Source organism: Anthonomus grandis, chromosome 3 (genome assembly GCF_022605725.1).
Source record: "Anthonomus grandis grandis chromosome 3, icAntGran1.3, whole genome shotgun sequence".
Lineage (NCBI taxonomy): Eukaryota > Metazoa > Arthropoda > Insecta > Coleoptera > Curculionidae > Anthonomus > Anthonomus grandis.
In genome coordinates, this window is record NC_065548.1 from 32,586,252 (window position 1) to 32,609,068 (window position 22,817).

Here is a 22,817-nt window from a genome sequence, read left to right on the forward strand (position 1 = left end):
GTGTTTAAATTTGTTTGTGTTGGGTTTTGAGTGTTTCTAAAATTCTGACCAATATTGCTTGGATTTTGTAAATTTTGAGTTTGAAAATGTTGCCTAAAATTACTGGCTTGATTTTGATTTTGTAAATGTGTATAATTATTATGGCTAAAGTTTGTTATCGGTAAATTAAAATTCCTTAGCATATTTGGATATTTAGGCCTATTATTAATAGATTTATTAAACGTTTTTAGACTTTTTTGTTCCGCTGACTGAATTTTAAAATCGTTAGCCAATATATTTAAAGCTGTATTTAAATCCTGTGGATTTTTGGTTCTCATTAATGAACCAATTGGATCTTTTAAGCCTCTTAATAAAACCCTTAAAGCTAAATTTCGGCAGTATTGAGACAGCACTGGAAATTCTATCACACTTGAATGTGTTGAAATAAATGATATTTGCAAATTTAATAAATTTTGTATTTTATTATAAAACTCGAATGGTGTCTCATTTTCTTGTTTTATTTCTGCCATTTCAATATTTAACGTATAAATATCACGCTTATCAGCATAAGCATTTAGTAATGCGTCTTTTAATTCCTGCCAATTTGTTATTAAACTAGATGAAATATTTATTGCGGCTTCACCTTTTAATTTAGAAATTAAACTTAACATTAAATATTCACTTTGAAAATCAGTTAAATCTAAAGTATTGTAAAATTTATTTACAAGTTTTTCTGAAATACTTAAAAATCTAGGGAGCAGTTCCGTTTCGCCATGAAACTCGGGAACCATGTCTAAATATTCCTTTTTTAAAGAAGAAAAGGTTGGAGTCGAAGCTCCTGCACCTTCGTTAGGCATATTAAAATTGTTAAAGTTACTCTCTTGAATTCTTTTTTCCTTATTATAGTTTTTGCGATATGCCTTCGCTTTTACATGGTGAGCCAGAATTAATATTCTCTGTATCTGAAGATGATGAACTTTCGTATGAGCTATCACTATCAGTATTAGACACTTTAAATAACATTAAATGTACTTACAGCAAAACCAGTATCTTGTCCATACGTAGCCCTTCAATGTCCCTTTGAAGTCTCGTCTCTGGATCTGGCTGCTTCCGACGTTGATATTCCGTCAACGACGTAGTACTGTTCCGGATCTTCTCGTTGAGCTACTCAATTCACCCAACTGGTTAGAAGCGCGAAAACGACGTAAAAGTCCAAAACCGCACTCCCGAAAACAAAGGTTCACCTCCCAATAAATCGTTAAAACGAACCGTACTTTATGCTAAGAACGTGAGAGAGTCCTAAAAGCCCGACTGCGCCAATTATGTAACGATACTACGGAACTCTGTTTTTAAAAAAAAAATTATTCAAATTAGATATGTCCTATACAGTACAGAGTTAATTCTAGACTAAAGAATACATTTAGGTACAAAAAAAACTAAAGCTTATAAAATGCTGAAAATAGGAAAAGGCAAATGATGATTCGGCAAGCTGGTTGGTATTGTACAGTTTCTTATAAGTTAAATAGGGATATAATATATAAATTATATGTATTTACTATTTTGGAAGAATTCTAAGAGAAAGCAAATCTTTATAAAAAAGTTGTTAATTCTTAGATATCAAACAGCCTGCTTTCGTAGTAGTTTTTTGTATAATGCTGTGGCAATTTACAATGACCTTACTCCGAATCTTGTAAAAGAGATGTCAGTAGCGGATTTCAAGACAAAACTAAAGCATTTTTTAACAAAACAAAAAAACTAAATTGTCTGTAGGTATTTTTTATTTTATAATTTTTGATTAATATGGATCAATGAGTGTACATCTATTTATTTTTTTTTATTATTATTAGATTTGTAAATTTTAAGTTTTCTTTCTCTTGTGCTATCTAAAATGATTTTGCTTATATTTGTTAAAATAGGATAAGTAGATTAGCCTTTTTAGTATATAGACTTCGTCTATGTACATTATTGGAAAGTACAAATAAAGCCATTATTTATTATATTATATTATCATAGGGGGAATCAAAAACATGTAAGTGTACTTAAAAATTTTGCATATTGTACTCTACAGATTCTCATTGAAATCGGGTCGTGTGGAGGGGCCTTTAATTATTCAACTGTCTTTGACCCTTGTCAAATGTTATAGAAACAGCTGATTCTCAACTTTCACTTTTGTGTGTAGTGAGTTTTTTTTGTGTGGTTTGACGTTTGTGATTTTGTATTGTATATTCATAATTATTGTTACATATATAGAAATCCCTCAGATTTTTTAATATGTCTGACGATATTTTATTTGAACTGTTGCATTCGGAAATAATAAGTTACACCCTACAAAATGCAGATGAAAAAGATAAAGAAAAAAAGGTATTACAACAATAAATTGACTAAGTTTAATTCATAAACCTTTTCATTATTATTTTAGGATGAAGATCTATCCAATTTAGAATATATAGGATTTTCAACGGGCTACAGGATAATTGAAAGGTAATTTAAAATTCAATCCATTTAAATAAGAAATTTGTACAATTTTTTTTAAGGCTCACCAAAGAAATGGCTCGCTTCAAAGAAGAGCTTGATACAATGAAGTTCATTTGCACCGACTTTTGGTCAGCAGTTTACAAAAAACAAATAGACAATTTAAGAACAAATCACCAAGGTGTATATGTGCTCCAAGATAATTCTTTCAGATTTCTTAGTCGAATGTCAAGTGGGAAACAATATTTGGAACTAGCACCCCAGTATGTGACATTTACATGTGGAGTAATTAGGGGCAGTTTGGCTAACTTAAATATACAGTGTTTAGTAACTGCTGAGGTGCAGAGTTTACCAAGTGTTAAGTTTCATATCCAGGTGCAGAGAAGTTGATAAATTGTGTATAATAGTTTTTTTAATTTATTAAGAAAAACTATTGGTAAGAGCTGTGTAGGTGTATAAGTCGCTTTTAGAAGAAAAGAGTAAAAAACTATTTTTTTGTTTTTTTTTTTACTCTTCATTAATTTATTTGGCAGTCTAAATTTATGAAACTATTTAAATAGTATAAATTTAAATAAATTCCTGGGCAAAATTATCTTACCACTGATTTTTAGAGATTTTTTTTAATCAAGAAAAAAAAACCATAAGCATTGTTAACTATTTATTATTTATTAACAAAAAAAAATTATATCTATTTAACAAGACAAGATATACGTAACTAAATTCAATACAAGGAAAAATCATAGATTTTCACTAACTTCAATTTTGATACAAAAATAAAACAATAGACCCATAATGAATTCTTAATACCACCTCTAGCTGCAATAACCTCTTGTAGTCTTCCCTAAAAAAACAATTTTTTTGTTTTTTTTATACTCTCCATTTATTTATTTGGAAGTCTAAATTTATGAAACTATTAAAATAGATAAATTTAAATAAATTCCTGGGCAAATTATTGTACCACTTGATTTTTAGAATTTTTTTTTTAATCAAGATAAAAACATGAATGATAAGTATTGTTAACTATGCATTACTTATTAACAAAAAAAATTATATTCTATTTAACAAAATGAGATTTAAGTAACTAAATTCAATACAAGGAAAAAACATAGATTTGCACTAACTTTAATTCTGATACAAAAATTAAATTCTTAATATCATGTATTGCCACCTCTAGCTGCAATAAGCTATTGAAGTCTATGTGGCATTCCTCATATCAAATTTTGAAAACGCCTGCAGAATGTTTTCCCACTCCTCACAAGCAGCATGTTTCATGATAGAGGATAAACATAGTATTTGTCCAGTTCTGCTTTTTGTATGAGATAAAATTAATATAACAGTTTTAACTGATATTTACTTTTATTTAAATTTTTTTAAGACAATAATCAGTGGTGCGATAATTTTGTCCAGGAGTTAATTTATGTAATTAATGTACAGCTGAATTTATACAATTAAAAATATTTCATTTTACTTCACCTTAAAAATAATAAAATTAGATTGAACACAAGAATACAAATATTATTTTAAGAAACATTGATATCTTAAATACTTCATATTTTTATTAAGTTTTTTTGTGCTGTTGAATTTTGAGTTGGATTTAGTTCAAAATAAAAGGCTCTTAAATGAGCCAACTTATATTTGGTCAATCTTTTGATCTCAAGTTCATGCTGCCTGTTACTTAGTTGATATAATGCTTGTATTTCCTGGAATTCCCAAGGGATTTTAATAATTTTTTGGCCAGATATTAACAATAAATAACTAAATCAATTTGCAGTGGTTACAAACTAATTTACAAGTTACTCTACAAACCAATTTTTTTTGTAAAAATTAATTATAAAGCCAAATGTTAAAAGAATTAAAAAAAACATAAACTCAAAAAAAATTTGGATAAAACTTTTTTTTACAATAAATAATATATATCTAAACCAGATTCAGATAGTTGTGAATTTCTACAAATAAAAGTTTTTTTATTTGTAGAAATTCGCATAATAAAAAATTGTTGAATTGTAAGATGTTAAAAAAAATTAAATGGCTCCAAAGCATTTGAAATATTTAAATAAAACTTTTCTATACTATATGATGAATAACTATAAACTGATTTCAGATGGTTGCAAACCTCTAGAAACGAAGTTTTCAAAGTTTTTTGATAAAAAATGAATGAGTTGTATGTATAAAAAATATAAACAGCTATAAGTTCCAAAACTTCCAAAGGATTTGGATAGAACTTTTTTCAATAATATATAATAAATAGTAGTAGTAGTAGTAGTAGTTTATTGATGCCAGTAACCTTACAGTCTTACACAAGTTACAAAATTATACCAATAAAAACAATGTATGCAGAAGTTAAAAATACAGTTCAATAACAATTGAGAGATTAAAAGAAAAAAAAATACATACCTATAAGTCATTACACAAATTTAAAATTAAATACAAATAAAAAACATCTTAGAACATTGAAAGGCCTTTCAATGTTCTAAGAAAAACATATAAATATAGGCAAAAAAATATAAGTAGAAAGTTATGGCATCTTAACAAGAACATAAATACTGTTGCTGAACAAAGTTATAATAGTAATAAAAAAGTAAAATAAAATTTAATGAAAATCTGTCAAGATCTGAGCACATTTGTCGTACACTCAGAGGCGTGGTTTAAACTAGGTAAACCGATAATCCACCATTATGAAATCTAAACCGATTTCAGATGGTTGAAAATTGCTACAAATGAAAGTAGAGATAGAAAAAAAGATCAAAATTGTTTAATTGTTAGATGTAAAAAAATATAAACAGCTATAACACTAGCATAAAAAGTAATTTCATGTTTATTTAACATTTATTTTATAATTTGTTGAAAAATTTTTTTAAATATTTCTTTACCGTAAAGTCGTTTAGGTGCGTAAAGTAATTTGGTATTTTTTTTTTTGTTTTCTTAGATAGTAGAAAAAATTTTGCATGGTACACATGTGTAAAAATCCTCTTTTTGTATTCATGTGAATTGTTTTTTCCCAATTTCCCATTCATAAATAAAGGATCATTTTACACACTTGTTACATAAATAACTATTTTGTGTACTGTCCTTACTATTAGAGGATATTGTTTGGAGGTAAATGGAGGATTGTTTGAGCTATATATTTGATTAAGAAAATTGAAGTTTAAAAAGTTATTTTGTATTTATTTTTAATACTTTTTTGTTCGTTTTGTTTTGCTTTCTTGTTGTTTGTAAGTACTTGAATTTATATATAAAATCACTTAATAAAAAGTAATTAAATTTGATATGGTGGCTTATCTTACAGTTTTCTGTAAAATATACAAGAATGCCAATATTTGGAAATTGAATTTATATGGGATTTCCTATGGCTAGCTTGACAATACACCTCCTGGTATCTTGCATGTGTTGCCCTGAAACTTTATTATTTCTTGACAACTACCATGCAGGCATTATGCTTCTGTGACCCTGTCTTTGATTCAGCATGAATGTTTCAATTATGTTGAATTTTTTATTTTAAAAATTGTAACTACAGGGTGTCCATTTATAAACTGACACATTTTAACTGCTTATAAGTCGAGAACGAAAAATGACAACAATGTGCGGTTTTCACAGAACTTCATCAATATTTTTAGTTTTTTTTGACAGTGTTGCCAAGTTTCAAAATTTGCCTGAAATAGGAGGAAAAAAATTCATGATTTTCAAAGGCCGATTTCTCAAAAATTTTAAATGTAACACCCTGTACTTTTTAATTTCACATAAAAGCCTGTTAAATCCCCTTTTCGAAAATGTATAAATTGTCTTAAATTCATTTTTTTTTTACAGAGCCAATTTTAGTAAATGACACCTTTTTGAAAATTTTCCTACAATAAATACATATTAAATAACATTCTCGGTATCAAGTGACAACAATAACAATTGTAGCTTGTCAAGGAGGCTGTGAGTTGCACAATTTATTTTGTGGGCTTCAACTGCTGTCAAATCTTTTTAACGTCATTCGTTGGGCAGTCCCAATAATCTAATTTCTAAGGTTTTTTCTTCGCTTCTCGAAAATTGGATGTTATTTGCTCGATATTAAATATCTCGAAATTTTGGGCATTAAAAACTTGAACTACTTTTCTAAGTGAATCAAGATAAAATTCTAGGACGATACTTTCGTTGCTATGATTTCGAAATTTCAAAGGGACAGTGCCATTTTGAATTTTAAAAGGGATCCTGGGATTTCAATATTTTGGCCAGTGTGTAAATAAGGAATATATAATTCGGTTTCGTCAGGTGTATCAGTATATATGTTTTTTATTATTATAGATAAGGGTGGTATTTCTATTTTTTGTAAGTCAAAGTTGTTTCTGTAATAAATAGGTATTTCTGTCGTATCATTTTTTAAAAGCCTATTTGTTATATCAATGTTAAGACCTAGTTTACGTAAATCTCTCATACCTATTATTCCATCGAAGTCGTGAAAACTATATAAAATTAATTCAAGTTCATTATTAATATTAAATTCATGTAAAAGGGGGACTTTTGCTTTATTTTGGGTGTTGGTATTGCCGGTACAAGTTACTAAAGTGTGTTTACAAGGAAAAATTAATTATGGAAAATATTCTTCTGCTAAAGATGGTCTGATTAAGGATGTGTGGCTACCCGTGTCAATAAGAAGTTTGGCTGGGGGATTTTGAAGTTGAATATAGGGCAGGGAGTTGACTTGAAAACAATTTAGATTTAGGACGGATTTTCGTTTAGAGGGCTTTTGGGAAAATTTTGTAAGTCTTGGGAATTTTCGTAATTTTCAAAATATTCATTCTCTTCGTAGTATTCAGGGGTTTCGAAAGAGTCTTGATATTCTTGTTCTTCACGGAAATTTTCATATTCTTGTTGGGATTGAATATGGCTATCTGCTAGATATGCTAAGTCGGTAAATGGGTATGGCTTTTGATTTTGGAATGTTGAATTTAGATTTCTGGGATATTGCCTTTGTGGATTGCGGCTTTGAATTGAGCGCATGTGAACGTCTGTGTTTCTACTTATTGCAGACGGCATTCTACTTGTTGTAGACATTGGGGTTGGGGGTCTGGTTAATTTATTTGAATTTTCTTTAGAAAATAAATTTTTCGGCTTGCCAAAAACTTGTTCGTTAGTGGGGAAATGTTGACGTACGGGTTGGGGTTGAATATTTATAGGTTGGCTTGAAAATGGTTGTTTAGATATTGCACCTGTATTATTTGAAAACTGGGGTTGAATGTTGTTATTTGGCATTGGAAAGGGATTTTGAAAAGAATATTGATTTTGTGGAGGAACAAAAGATTGTTGAATTGGTGGGGGCATATGGCTGAAATTTTGGCGATTATTTCTTTGGGAAGATGTTCTATTTTGGGGTGTATTATAAATTTCTCGTCGTGGAATGAAACTACGAGCATTTATTTGCTGTTCGATAAGTGAATGGTTTAGAACAATTGAACTTGCGTCATCAATATTTTGGGGATTGTGTAACATTAAAATTGTTCGAAGCTCGCTAGGAGAGTTAGACATTAAAACAGTAACAGTGGTTAATTCAGTTTGCTCCATTAAAGCGTCTTTTGTACCTTGAGTTAGGGACTCATCAGCAGCGATTTTTAAGGAAATACGAGATTTTAAAATTTTTAATCTTTCTATAAACTCTAAAATGGGCTCTTTTCAAGATCGAGTTAAAAAATTTAACTGTTGAGAAAGTACTTGACGGTTTATTCTATCGCCAAATTTTTGTCTTAAAGCGTCTTTTATTTTGGGCCAGGTCGTTAGATCCGGTCTACAAAGTAAAATATCGCCTGCTTCTTCGGTTAATTTAGAACATATTGAAGCAAAAACAAATTCTTTGAGAGATTCATCTACAGTGCCTATATAATATCTGTTATAAAATTTGTCTACACTTGAAATAAAAAATTCTAGATGATCACTATTGCCTGTAAATGTTTTAAGAGTATGAGCAATCTCTTTTGCTGCTGTAAGGGTAGTCATATTTGACGAATTTGGTTCTAACGTTAAATTTGTTAAATTTACGTTTCTTAAAGAAATATTTGAAAGGTTTTGTGTAAGATTATCAATTTCACTATTTGACATTAAAATTTAACTAATGTAAACGAATTATCGCACTTATAGTAAAATTTAAAGTATACTTAATAATAAATTGCAAAAATTAAAAAAATAAATTCAAAATATACACACAACAATTATCATAAAATTAAATGGGAGTGGAAAGGAAAACTCACTTACGATTTTACTTCTCGCAACTGTGGTCTTCTTGCCTTGGGTTGGTTTCAATGCCTCAACAAACAGTTAAAACTGACGATTTCTTGGCTTCAGCAACGTTTTCTTGGACTGCTTGCACAACCAGGAATCTTTGAGACACCTACATGAACGACTGCGCCAGTGATGAAATTATTATTGGACATCTACTTTTTAAAAAGGGAATAAATTTAATTCAAAATAAATTTGACCATCGATTAACTACAACTTTATTCGTCGAAAATTAATAAATGAGTGATTTTATATAATGCAATTTTTATGGAGCCTAATAATATTAAAATGCTTATTTTGTTAATTCAGGAATATTTATAATAATAATAATTATGTATGGGGTCAACTGAGGTTCTTGGCCTGGTTGCATCACATAACTCACGTCCTTATGCATAAAGGAAACCCCAGTTAGTATCTTATATTATTACATATTTGTTTCCTATTCAATAAATTTATTTTAATTTAGCTTGTTTGATTCTTTTGTTTTAAGAACCTAATTAAGTACCATACAAATAATTTGGAATTTTGACACTTATGGTGATGGTGGTTTTGTATGGAAAACCTTTTAAAGTTAAATATTATTGATAAAACTAATTTCTGATTTTAATGGTAAGTATAGGATTTTAATATTATAAGAATATTTTTTACTAATTCAATTCAATTATTAAAATATCTTATTTAAAGTGATACTTTTGATCAATGTTTCTTCAAAATTTTTTTATAGAGGTAGTAGGCATGATACAATGAAACTAAGATATGATATTTAAATACCTGAAACACCTGAGATATACGTTTATGACGTCATTTTGTGACTAATAACTTTAAAAAACTTTTTTCAGGTATTTAAATATCATATCTTAGTTTTATTGTATCATGGGTAGTGGGTACGGCATCTCTATAGTTTTATGGACATAAATAGTAACACATGCAATATAGAATCTGTCTTCATTAAATGACCTCTTAAACTCATGAAAAACTGGACAACCTGTATATACTTATTCATGCCGCCAAACAAATTTAATATATGCATAGGTAGAAATAAAATAATTATTATCTCTGATATGCCTGCTATAATCAATGTTTTTAAAATGGTTTAGCTTTATCGCGCACCCATAGCCGTATAAGTTTAAACAAGTAGTCAGTGATGCACAGCAATATTTTATAAAAATTTAATTTGAATATGATCTGTTTAAAAATTAAAACTTTATCAAGGCTCGTGAGCGTAATTATGATAATGATTATTCTTGCCATGTACTAAAATAATAATATGAACAATTATTAGGTACTAAAATAGATATTTTTTAGCTATATTACTTCGTGCCTTATGGAAGATTTTACTCTTTTCCGTATTAAGATAACAAAAGATAACAATACTACAAATATTCATAAATAGCCAAACAAAATTTATATTTTTTAAGAGGGCCTTGACCCCGTACTCATATTGCCTAAAGCAGGCTGCGCAATGAATCGGCTAGGCACGCTACGCTCGGCATAGAGCGATCGGAATTCCGACAGACCCCGCGCACTGAGTACGCACAGTCGGCAGTCGTCCGTTAGTTCCATTCGTGTATTGGTGTATAGAGGAGCAGAAGTGTTGTAAATATACAATATATGACAATGGCTAATTCAGACTTTTCAGATTCTGACGAAGAACTAATGATTGCTTTGGCGTGTCAAGAAATTGAAAGGGAATCGCGGACGCCGAGATTCTGGGTCCATAATATTAATTTAAAAAGGGAAATTTACAGAGAATTCAGCCATTTATTCCCCGACTTGCTTGAAGATAGTGAAATTTTTTTTAAATACTTTAGAATGTCTTCAGGAAAGTTTTTTGAGCTCTGCCAGATGCTAAATCTTCGCAAAAGCAAAAAACATTTAGAAAAGCCATTTCACCTGAAGAGCGGCTTGCAGTGACACTAAAGTAAGTAAAATAACCAAATTCAATAATTATATTTTACTTTTTTAATAAAATTTATTTCTTATCTTCGAAGGTTTCTATCAATTAGGAGTACAAAAATATATAAGAATTAAGAATTAATCCTTTCATAAATACCTACCTACTTTAGCATTATTATTTAAAGAATGCACATGAAAAAATAAAAAACTAAAGAAACTTAAAAATTATTATTTATTCTCTTGACACACTACCAAACTTGTGTAAAAACATAAACTAAAAAAACTCAATGCTAATGAAAACTTAAGGTAATTTAACATTACTTTATAAACTACTATACTCGTACATAGGTACTTATAATTGATGATAGGTATTCGATAAACAATTTCTATTTAAATTATTGGTATTTTTTTCTTGTATCGATTTTGAAGGATAACCTGAATTTCCCAGTGATAAACGTGGAGCAGTTGCAAAATTTAAGCTAGGCCGATTGATCTCGTCTTGGCATTACCCTGTAAAATTTCCAGTTCTTGGGTTAATTAAAATAGATGAGTGAGCTCCTGTATGTCCCTGACTCTGTACATTATCTGAATAGTTATAATCAGATTGTGGATTGAGCAAAGGAGAATGGGGCTGAGGTGAGTTTGTTAAAGACGTATAGGCCGGAAGATTCATCCTACTTTGGAATTGTGTTTCGGATCCTGGACTAAGAAGAGATGAGTCTGATTCAGTGGAGGAATGGCAATATTTGACAGACCTTGGCGATGTACTACATAGTTTGTTTCAGGCATATTAGAAACGGGATTACTCATCAAGTCCTTTAGTTCATACTCTGAGACTAAATTTGAGATTTTTGATTTAATTATTATAATAATTAAATCAAAAATCTGATGACGCGGTGAAAAAGGCCTAACCGTTTCTTGCATAGCATCAAAAAATTTTTGCAAATTATCTTCCTTTTTTTTAGATTTTGAAGTCTGCTTTTCTTCAAAATATTTTTTTAAGACCGTTGCCATTGATGGGGTGGACTGATGCCGCCGGCTCAATTTTGATGGTGTAGGTTTATCTTTGGAGTATGGAGCAACATTATTGCTGTTATCCGAGGCGATTGCAGGTTCCATTTCTAGATCGTTGACGACATCAGCGTCAAATTCATCGTTTTGCTCTAACGGTTGTTGTTGGTCTTCGCTATCCAAACTTACGCCGAGATTTTACTTTTGTCCTCTTTCGGCATAATAAGGCACCATAAAAGACATGTCTTCATATTTCCATTTTTTTATTGGTTGATTTGCTTGACAGCTATAAGTTTTTCTGCTTTTCAAACTTTTTCGGAAAGAATCCCGAAATGCTGTCCATCTTTTTTTGCAATCTGAAACTTAAGAAAAATATATTGCCAATAATTTATTTATTGATGAAATAGGTGAAAATTGTGCTTTCTGTGTTTCTAAAGGCTCTCTACGTAATTCGATTAAAGATAGAAAAATGATTAAAAATGATTATCTCTTTCCTATCTTAACTTTTTAAAATCTATCGTTGCTCTGTTCTGTTCCGAAATATGTGGGCAATCTTTCGGATTCATATTAAAAAATTGAAAATAATACAAAACATTTCCTACAGGACTATTAAAGTACTTAAAATAATATATATATATTTTTTAAAATTCACATTCTAACGGCTCATTAAAACAATAGACCTGTTATAATAAAATGTTTTTTTATTTTTTAGCTTTTTGGGCTACGGTGATTCCTTTTTATCAATAAGCTTCAGTTACCGTTTAGGCGAAACGACAGTAAGGGAAATTGTTTACGATACTTGTCAAAAAATATGGGATACACTCAGCCCCTTGGTAATGCCTTTTCCAACCGTCTCTGAAAAGTCTCCGAATTCAGGATCTCAATTTTTCAATTACAAAAAGGAGTTTAGTATTGTGCTCCTTGCGTTAGTTGATGCAGATTTGTAATCGTCGATGTTGGAGCATATGGTAGAAATAGTGACGGAGGAATTTTCCGTTCATCTCAACTTGGGAAAAAACTATTTACAAACCAGCTTAATCTTCCCAAAGACAAGCCATTGCCTCAAACAAATAATATTTTACCACACGTAATTGTGGGAGACGAGGCTTTTCCGCTACTGCCAAATGTAATGAGGCCCCATCCAGGTGCTCAAACTGGCAACAATCAAGCAAATTGAATTTATAATTATCGTCACAGCAGAGCCAGGCGTGTAAGCGAAAATGCTTTTGGAATTCTAACAAAAAAATTTAGGATTTTTTTGAAGAAATTTAATATTTCGCCGGACCATCTGGATATAATTACCTTGGCCTGCACTGTATTGCCTAACTATTTGAGAAACGATACATGTGCGTGGCAACCCGGAGAACTAGAACATGAGGATGAACTGGAAGGTCTTAATGATTTGCCGAATATTGGTGGAAATTTCCAGAGAGATGCTATTAATATTTGAGAATTCAAAGAATACTTTATTTCTAATCAAGGAAGTATAGCATGGCAGCTCCAAAGAATTGATACTGGGATTTTACCTACACAGTGAGATTTCTACCACACCATTATTTAAATGCATTCCTTACACAATATTTTTGTAAATATTACGAGAAAATATTAAACCTATTATACTCCATTTGTGTTTTCTTAGTATCTACCAAGGTTTAAAAAAATTCTTAAACCGTTTTTGTTGTAACCACAGTTTTAGGTATTTTGTTTCATTTTGTATTCTTTTCTAACTCAACCTTGTTATTTACCTTTAAAATCTTTAAAATATACAGGATGTCTTGACAAGGAGATTTTTTTTTCTATACTTTTGAGAAACATCCGGTATATTATATAAGTATACATATCTTTTTAAAGATATTTTTTTGCAAAATATTAAAATAACAAAAATGAAGGGTTTCATTTAAGAAAGTTAATATTAAAAATATTGACCATTTTTGAGCCACCCTGTATATGAACAAATAATAATTAACCTTATTTTGCTGTTGATATTTTGCTGCAAAAAAGTTACAGCAAATGAAAGAAATTGAGAATATTTAACAAACTCCCTCTAACGGCCAAACAGATTATGACAATTTTTTTTTATCTCAGTAGGTTTCTTTAAATTTAATCGCGACACTCAGCAGTTAAATAAGTCAAATTCGTACTAATTTTTAAAACTCTTACTCAAACATGACTTTTCATAAAGAAACCGTCTGATTACACTCACCCTGTATATTTATAGTGCATACATGACCCTCTTAAAATTGACACCTTATTCAACTTTAATTATGAAGGTAGCTCTTAAGGTAGCTGCTCTAAGAAATCTAGTTATTTTTTACAAAATACCTATGTGAAAAAAATTGTATCTGAATATCATTTTAACTTTCAGGTTATTTAAAAAAATGATCCTATTTAAAGCTGGAAACCTTGTATTTATAATATACATAATATGTGTAGCTACCAAGAAATCTAAAAGATTTTTAAAATATATTATTTTACTTACCATATTGCCCAGTCTTTTTTGATATTGCGGTCCAAGCATTTTCTTTTCTTATAGTGTCATAATAGTATTTGTTCTGGAGATCATATAAAACGACATATTCCCGAACACATTCAATCAAATCATTCATCTGACGACATCACAAACACAAAACAAATATCCCAATAAAAACAACAGGACAACAAAAGAAATCAAACGGCCAAACGTTACGCTGTTTTTCTCCCTCTACACTAAAATCTATTAAAAATCAATGGTCGCCGTAAGAGCATTCAGTAGTTTTTGCCCCTCAAAGCAACCGCCGCTTTTGCAGAGACGTGCTTACCCCGACGAATCCGACTCAGTGCGCGGGGCTCCATTTAATTCTATGCAAGGCAAAAACTGCCGACTGCTCTTTTCCGAGCGTAGCGTGCGCAGTGCGCGGCCTGCTTAATGCAAGCTGCGAACTGGCTCGACTCGACTATAGGCTGGTCTAGCTCTACGGTGACGGCCAATGTCGCTGGAATCTGTCGCATCCCGTGGACGATTTCTCGAATTAGGATCCCAATAGTATTTTCAATACTAAAATTTCTTGTTTCATTCTCAATTAGTAATGTCGTTTGACAAAATATCATGTGTTATGCCGGTTGAGAAAAAACGGGCAGTTGTGCGGGCATTAAAAAGGCTATTGAGTCGATCAAAGCTTTCTATGCTATTTTTGTTAACTTTAATTTATAAATTAAATGGATTTATATGTATGACTAGGTTTCGTTTTCTTCTTATGGGCTTATTTATTAATCGATTTAAAAATTAACCATAAAAAATTATACGGAAAAAAACCTGAATTTTAAAAGTAGTTTTTCCCAATAATAAGCTATTTAAAAAAAAATTAAGGCCAAAGATACGGGTTTGGACTTTTTAAAATGGGTGTCTAACAGATCTAAGTAAAATCTATATTTTTGTGACGAATTCAAAGCGAGTTACTTATTTTATTGGGTATTACGTCACTTATAGCAAAAATCAATTTAGAAAATACTATCTCACACGCTCAAAAATTCAAAGGAAGAAGAAAATAGACTTATTCACTTATTTAAAAGAAATATGAACTTAAATCTTTAATGATATCTTTCGTTATACTTAATTTAAGTTCAATAAGTTTTAAATACAATCATTTACTTGGTATAATAGATTTTTTTTATATACCTAGGAGCTGAGCTTTAATCTGTTAATCTCTGAGCTCGTTTCTTCTTTTCAATATACTACCTAACTTTGTTATGAATATTAAAATTACAAACGATAAAAACAGCGAGAAGACCTACTTTTTTGATAAAAATACTTAATTTGAACCAACGTTTCGGTAGTTATATTTACTACCGTTATCAAGGTAAATAAAGTTAAATTAAATTAAATTAAAAATATGAACAAAATATACTTATCTTCTAAATTTCTCGTTAATACTTCCTTCAAAACTCCTTCCTAACTCGACAATACTTTAAATACTTTTTTATATAATTTCATGGTTGATTTAATAGCTTGACAAACTGTTTTAAAAGATAACAAAAAATTCAAAGGTTACTTCTTTTAAAATTAAAGGGGCGTGATCTTAATATAATTTAATGATAGAAAATATATCAATGTCATATATTTTAAAATTATTAATTATTTTTAAGAATGCTCTGTTTTTCCTCTCTTTTTAACAAAGGAATCCATGTATTATTAAAATCAACCAAACAAGTAGCTAAGCATTTATCTTCATTTAACATTATAAATGCACTTTCCTTTAGTTTACGTAATTTTGAAATTGGTTCCTTTGCTAAAATTGAGAAAGCATTCCAGTTTATTCTATGGTTATTATCGAATGCATGTTGTGTAATTTTGGATTTTTGAAAATCGTTGTTTTTTATGTAAGATTTATGTTGATTAATTCCTTTTGGTAATGGTCTACAGGTTTTACCTATGTAAAATTTACCACAAGTAAGTAAGAATTTTATATATTTTTATTTATTATATTTTTTTTATATTTTTTTTTGCAAAGATAAACAACAACTATCAAGTTCACACGTTAACCTATAATAAGACTCTATTATTTTGTACAAAATCCCCTGAAACTATTTTTGAAAATTGTTTTCAGTTTGTTACATATAATTTAACGGGATGTTCGCATATTCAAAGCCAATGTAATGTAATAATAGGTCAGCATAAGTATTCATTACAATCGAATAATTTGAGCATTAAAAATGTTGAAATTGAAAATTCTGTTTTAGATTCAAATGTTTATTTAAATTTACAACTTAAGTATTTAATGTATCCTGAAAAAATCCAGGAAGATCTTAGGGAACCAATTGTATTTAAAGACTCTGTTCCAGAAAAAAGCCATGTAATTAGCACTTCTGTTTTATTCCTAATTTTTGTAATAGTTATTATAGTTATAACTTATTTGTGGCAAAGAAAACATAAGGCGATTCCTCTGAAGACCCTCCAGGACATTATCAACGAGGACGTTGAAGAATCTTAAGGGAGGAGGAGTTAGGTGCATGAACCGATTCCAATAAGTGTGCATATAAGCATTTATTTGTAGATGAGCAGAATAGGCATTTATTATTTTACATTGTTTCTAGGTGGTTTTTAGATTTTATAGGATTAGTGCTAGGATAGATTTGATAGCATAGACTGAACTATAATGTTATAGTATTTAAGTTTAGTTAAATAAAACTTTTTTTAAAAAGCATAAAACGCATCCGTCGCGTAGGAATATTTCCTTTGTTACACTGGTTTCTTCCGGACTAGCTGTTGTTGCTCTTGCCGGTCTTCTCAGTTGCAACTGCGTGCTATGGTACTTATATCTACTCTCCTCCTATAATAGGCTCCTATACTACTTTTCTCTGTAGCATCTGGGTGCTGAGGTTGGATTAAAGGATTTTAAACTTATTTCAGGATAGGAAAGAGTAATTAGGCTTCGGGGAAAGGTTGCCAGTTATCTTTGGGCGGAGCCAGACCCCGAGCCCTACTCCTCGCAGTAAAACCTGAATGAGTCGGGCGGATGACTAAGCGATCTCAGTCCTTTGGTTTCAACTTAGATGCTAAAAAAACTGTTTTAGTCAGTATATTTGAATTCGGCGGCTAATATCACATTACGCCTTTCCATGGCCGGTTTTCTCTTGGTCTCCCTAATAGGAGAAATTCTCCTATTAGGGAGTTGTTCACACTTCTGACTTTTTCCTTGAACTTGGAATGTTTTTTAACTATATGTATTCTTGTATTGTATCAAGTTTGCAGTCAGAGTGCAGAAAAAAGGTGCATTTGTGAACATCCTCAAACACTTATTCTGAAACAACTGAAGCTTTCTGATGTTCGTCTTCATGGTATTCTAGAAAATGTTTGAGGCGTAAAGTAATTTAGGACGTAGAACCTGTTTGTAGACCATTAATTTATTAGTCAAAGAGAGCTTACTGCTCCTGCAGAGTTATTCTTTTTGTCGAAATATACTCCTAGGTACTTTATCTCATCTTTTCAAGGGACCAGCGTGCCCGAAATTGCCAAATTTGGGATGTTGCGGTCATGCTTTTTTGTTATTAGAATGGCCTCTGTTTTTTTACTATTTATTTTGATTTTCCAGTTGTGTGAATGTTTATACAACAGTTTATGCCATCAGCGATACATCGTAGTCGAGCTGCAGTCGAAGTGGACATCTGGAGTTCATTGGGGTCGACACCTTCGAGTCGTCGCGTAGACGCCCATACTTATTCCTACGATGAGCTGCAGAGTTCGTCGAGTCGTGAATGCAAAAGTCGCTCGTGTACGGCCGCCCTTGATGAAAGTATCCATTTTCTTAGTTCTTTTTTTTTATTTCTCTTATGTGTTGTGTATTTCGAATATTGACTGGAATGAAATGATACAAACGATAAATGTACTCAATACCCAAAAATCTATTTTACTTGTCTCGGGTTTGCATTATTTTGAATTATTTCTAATTTTTTTTAATGTGTTGATTTCATATTAAATGTAAGAGTATACTAGTGAATAATATATTATTTACTTAATATTTAATTAAACCTAAATATTATTGATCTCAGCTTTTAATATCCTTCTGAATACCTATCCCACTTCAACAAAATAGAAATTATCTATACAGTGTGTCTTTTTTATTGTCAAATATACAATTTTTTAAAAAATGTATTTTTAATAGTTTTAGGACCACTACCCAAACTTACTGAAAAGAACTAATCGACAAATTCATCCTCGAAAAACCACCCCAACTTTTTTTTTAATGGCACCACCATTATTTCTTCTAATGTTGTTTTAAATCCTTGTAAAACTATGAATTCAATTTAGTTTAAAGTTTATTTTTTAATTTAGTTTATTTATCATACAATATTTTAACATTATATTATAATGTGTTTTATAAAATTGAAATCTATTATGTAATTAAATGGTCAAATTGAGTTCCATCAGCTTCAAAACAAACAAGCTTCAAGCAAACAAAACTACTAAGAAGAAATGTACGGAAATAGGTTAGGTATTATTTTTTAGGTAGCTTATTTCTGATCTAATTTTTAAAAAATATAAAAAATATGGGTTACGAAAGCAAATCTAAAACTATGTAATTGAGTATTAGATCAGTACCTCAGAGGTAGAATTTTTTGTGAAGAATTAATTACACTTATTTCAGTCAATTAAGGTAGTTAAAGATTTATTGATCGTGGATTGTTTAAAGTCATTCAGAAGTTCTTATTTTTTCTAAATTTGCTCTTAATTATTTTAGCTCAACTAGTATTAAAAATGGTAAAAAAAATATTTACTGCATTTAAGGATTTATTTAAATCCTTAATTCAGTCATTGTTTTACTTGAATATTTGACAAACTCCTTTCAGTGTGAATATGTTTAAACTAGGTAACTTAATCAAGAGTTCTTAGAGAATTTATTTTATGTAATAAGAATGAGATGTCCAAAACTTTTCACAATTGGATGACAGTCAGACCAGTGAAGTTTTACTTTTTGATATTGAAGCCAATAAAAATGTAACTTATTCTTATTCCGAAATTGCATATACAAGCAGTATAAGTAGTTTTAACTCTTCCAATCTAAAAATATCGAATAATTCAAATAAGACCGTAAGTTTGGAAACATGTTCTACTGTAATGTTTCTGGATATTTCGCAAAAATCTTAATAGAAAAAATGAAATGCGAAAACAATTGTAAACATTTTTTGAAAAAGGATAATTCAGAAATATTTAAAATTCAGAAAAATTATTAAATCAAATAAACAATAATGTATTTTATCTGATAAGATCATCCATATTTTAAATTTATGTCAAAACAATAAAATCATTTAACGAATTCATAATTAATTTGTAATATTTATAATACAATTAATAAAATATAATTAGATAAAACAAAAATTAATATTCTAAACCTGTGTCCATGGCAAATTGATAAATATTAATAGTTATTAATGAAGATTCTGATTGATAATAACCGAAAATGGGAAACTCAAAACCTTATTAGCAAATATTAAAAAAAATCTAATTATAAACCTTACTAAAAATTATTCATTTTATCTACAAGAACTAAACTGAGTCTTACAAAAATTGTTTCTCAATTTTCTATGAGATCCACTCTCTGTTTTTTTTTTCTTCTAGTTATTTAAGAAAATCTTAAATCAATTTATTAATTTTATAGTCTCTAAGTAGTAACTAGTCAGTAACTTACTAATAAAATTTTTATAAATTTTTACTTTTATTTGAGTTTTTTTTGAATTAACATCTTATGAATGCTTTAATATTGAATGTTGTAGAACATATTATAATTGAGGTGATTTTAAAGGAACGATGCGCTCTTAATTCTAATTAAAAATGTGCTAAATCTAATATATTATCTAATATGAGTTAAAGGACGTAAATAGCAGTACAGTAAATAAATATCTCTGTCTCATGTCAAATTATGGTTTTTGCTCTATATTAAACTAACAACTAGATATGACTTAGACTCCTGCTTAGACCATTTTTTTATTTACACCAGCACAACAAAACAAATAAATTCTGTTATACATATTACATTCTTGTGTTACATATTACTACCCAATTATGGTCAATAATTCAAATATTATTATATATCGCAATATATATCGCAACACAACACTCAAAATTCTCTTTTAAAAAGATAAATATACTAAAAGAAAAACGTATGACTTGGAATTATTAAAAATAAACTTCATAAACTATGACTGGAGGTTACAGAAATTCAAGACTCTAAAGACGCTATAATTATTTTTGCTAAGAAACTTTAAAAAATTATGAAGGCATCCCAAATAATAGATATTTAAACTAAAAAAATTATAAAGGAATGTATAATAAGAGGATTGATTACCTTGATTAAGCCCAGGGATAGACTGCAGAAGAACCTACAAAAAATCTATCTACAATATTTCAAAAAGCATTAAACGATAGACTGATATATTTTTTCAAGCAAACTAAAAGCTTATCGCCGAGACAATATGTGGATTTTTAGAAGGAAGAGGGACCACCGATGCTATAGAGTGGCTTACCTCAGAGATCACCAAAGGCCTTGACGATCATGAAAAGGTGATAGTGGTTTTCATGGACCTTGGGATAAGGCTTTCGATACAGTGTCTCCCCAAAAGCTCCTAGCTGTTCTTGAACATTATGGAGTGAGTGTTGGAAGTCACTGAAAGTTATATATCCTCATGAAAGCAATACACCTAAAAGTAAATAAAAACCTAAGTCTCCCAGAAATATTTAAAATCGGCGTTCCTTAAGGGAATATAATGGCCTATACTATTCTTTTCGTTACCTATATAAATTTGTTACTTAAACTAATTTTAACTTCTTGCAGTATTTACAGTTTATAGGGGTATATCTTGTAAAATTTAAGTACCTTTCTGATTGATTCATGCCAGAATATCTGAATATTTTATATATATTCTATATTGTATATATTATATATTAGTTATTGAATATGTATTTCCTTTTAAATATATAATTAAATAATAATAAAAAATTCCAAAAATGTGATTTCCTTGATAAGCAGAGAAGAATTTGCTAAAATGTGGTTTTCTATAGTATCATTAGGAAGCATTTTTCAAGAGCTTCAAGATGATGTATCATTTAAGTATGCATCTTTCTATTTAAGATTTTAGAGGTGTATTTCCGCCTGTCCAAAGGGGTCCCTGTATATACTTTCTATTGCAATGATTGGTTTTTTATGGGCGCCGTATTGGAATTTTAAAATTTTAAACAGGCCTTTTAATTACCTTTTCGTCACTGTATCACACTTGCATTTGCAACATGTAATTTTGATAATAGCTCCGTGAGCGAAAGAGAGATAGGTATGTACATAATACTATAGGGGTGACCCTAAACCCTCATTCGAAATACAAGATACCTCATTGAAAAGGTAATTAAAAGGGCTATTCAAAACTGCAAATGGTAAGATGATGGCTCTCTAAAGACAGAGAGGTAGTTATTATTATAGAGGACAGGTATTTATTTTTGAATATTTTTTATCCAAAAAAGGTGTACTTTACAGATCTAACTACGTTGCACAGTTTTTCAGATATTGAATCATATGACAAAATGGTTTATTTTACTTTTTACAGAAAAGTATTGACTAAGAAGTTATATTACCATAGATATACTAAGTCTTATGAATTATTTAAAATTTTCTTTATATTTACGTGAAACCTACTACTATCTTAAAATTTGTCCAATTTTTTTTTGTATATTAGTTTTTAGTAAATTAAGTGCAACATGCTTTTTATTTAAAAACTTGACCTTCTTGACTAACAAAATGCAGAAAACATCATGTTTGTTGTTGGAATTCTAACTTGTATTAAACTTTGTCGGTAATTTTGTAAAAAATTGCATTTTATATATTTTTATTTATTAATTATAATATTATGACATCTGGATAAGTGCAGTTTTAGTGTTTACTAATATTTGAAATGTTGACTGATTATATTTCTGAAAAGCTGCATTTCAAAAGTAGTTGTTCATAATAAGGTACATTTAAAACAATTAAGTAAATGCCAAAAATTCTGGTTTGGAAATTTTTAATAGGCGTGTAAAAGATAAACTCAAACTCAAACTCAAAAATGCTTTATTGTCAATATAAACATAGAAGTTGTAGACAAAGCCAATAGACTGTACATTAAATGAATAAAAACGAGAAACTAATTTAAAATAAAATAAAATTATATAAAAATTTTGAAAAATACTTAAATGCTAATCATTAAAAAATTCACTTAAACTATAGTACGCTTTACTAGCAAGAAATATTTTCGTCCTTGTACGTAGGCTTTTTTCAGTCTTAAGTTGTCTTATTTCTAGTGGAAGTTTATTAAACAGCTTTCTACCTTTATATATGATAGAGCTACGGACAAGTTCAAAATGAGGAATGGGTAGCCTCAACAAATAATTTTGTCGCGTATTATAGCGGCTTCCTAAGTGGAGTTCCTGTTTATATTTTCTAAAAACTAAGCAAACTGTTTCCAAAATAAAGATACAACACAGGGTTAAAATATTATGACTTACAAAAAGCGGGCGACATGAGTCACGAGGCTTGGCCCTACATAGGTATCGAATGGCCCTTTTCTGGAGTACAAACACTGAACTAAAAAGTGAATTTGAACATGAACCCCAAAAGCCAATTCCATATCGAAGGTGCGACTCGATAATCGCGAAGTATGCAGATCTGGCGATGGAGAAAATAAGACTGGTGGCAATAACCCTTAGGGCG

The 22,817-nt window shown here is 29.7% G+C and overlaps 1 protein-coding gene across 1 annotated transcript; it reads left to right on the top strand.

Moving 5' to 3' along the window:
- The first annotated feature begins 2,147 nt into the window (after positions 1-2,147).
- LOC126734409 (trafficking protein particle complex subunit 6b) lies at positions 2,148-2,941 on the top strand. The gene is made up of 3 exons (XM_050438038.1): positions 2,148-2,340; positions 2,399-2,460; positions 2,514-2,941. Exons 1-3 carry the CDS (start codon positions 2,251-2,253, stop codon positions 2,839-2,841), a joined length of 480 nt encoding a protein of 159 aa, XP_050293995.1. The 5' UTR covers positions 2,148-2,250; the 3' UTR covers positions 2,842-2,941.
- Positions 2,942-22,817: the final 19,876 nt, after the last annotated feature.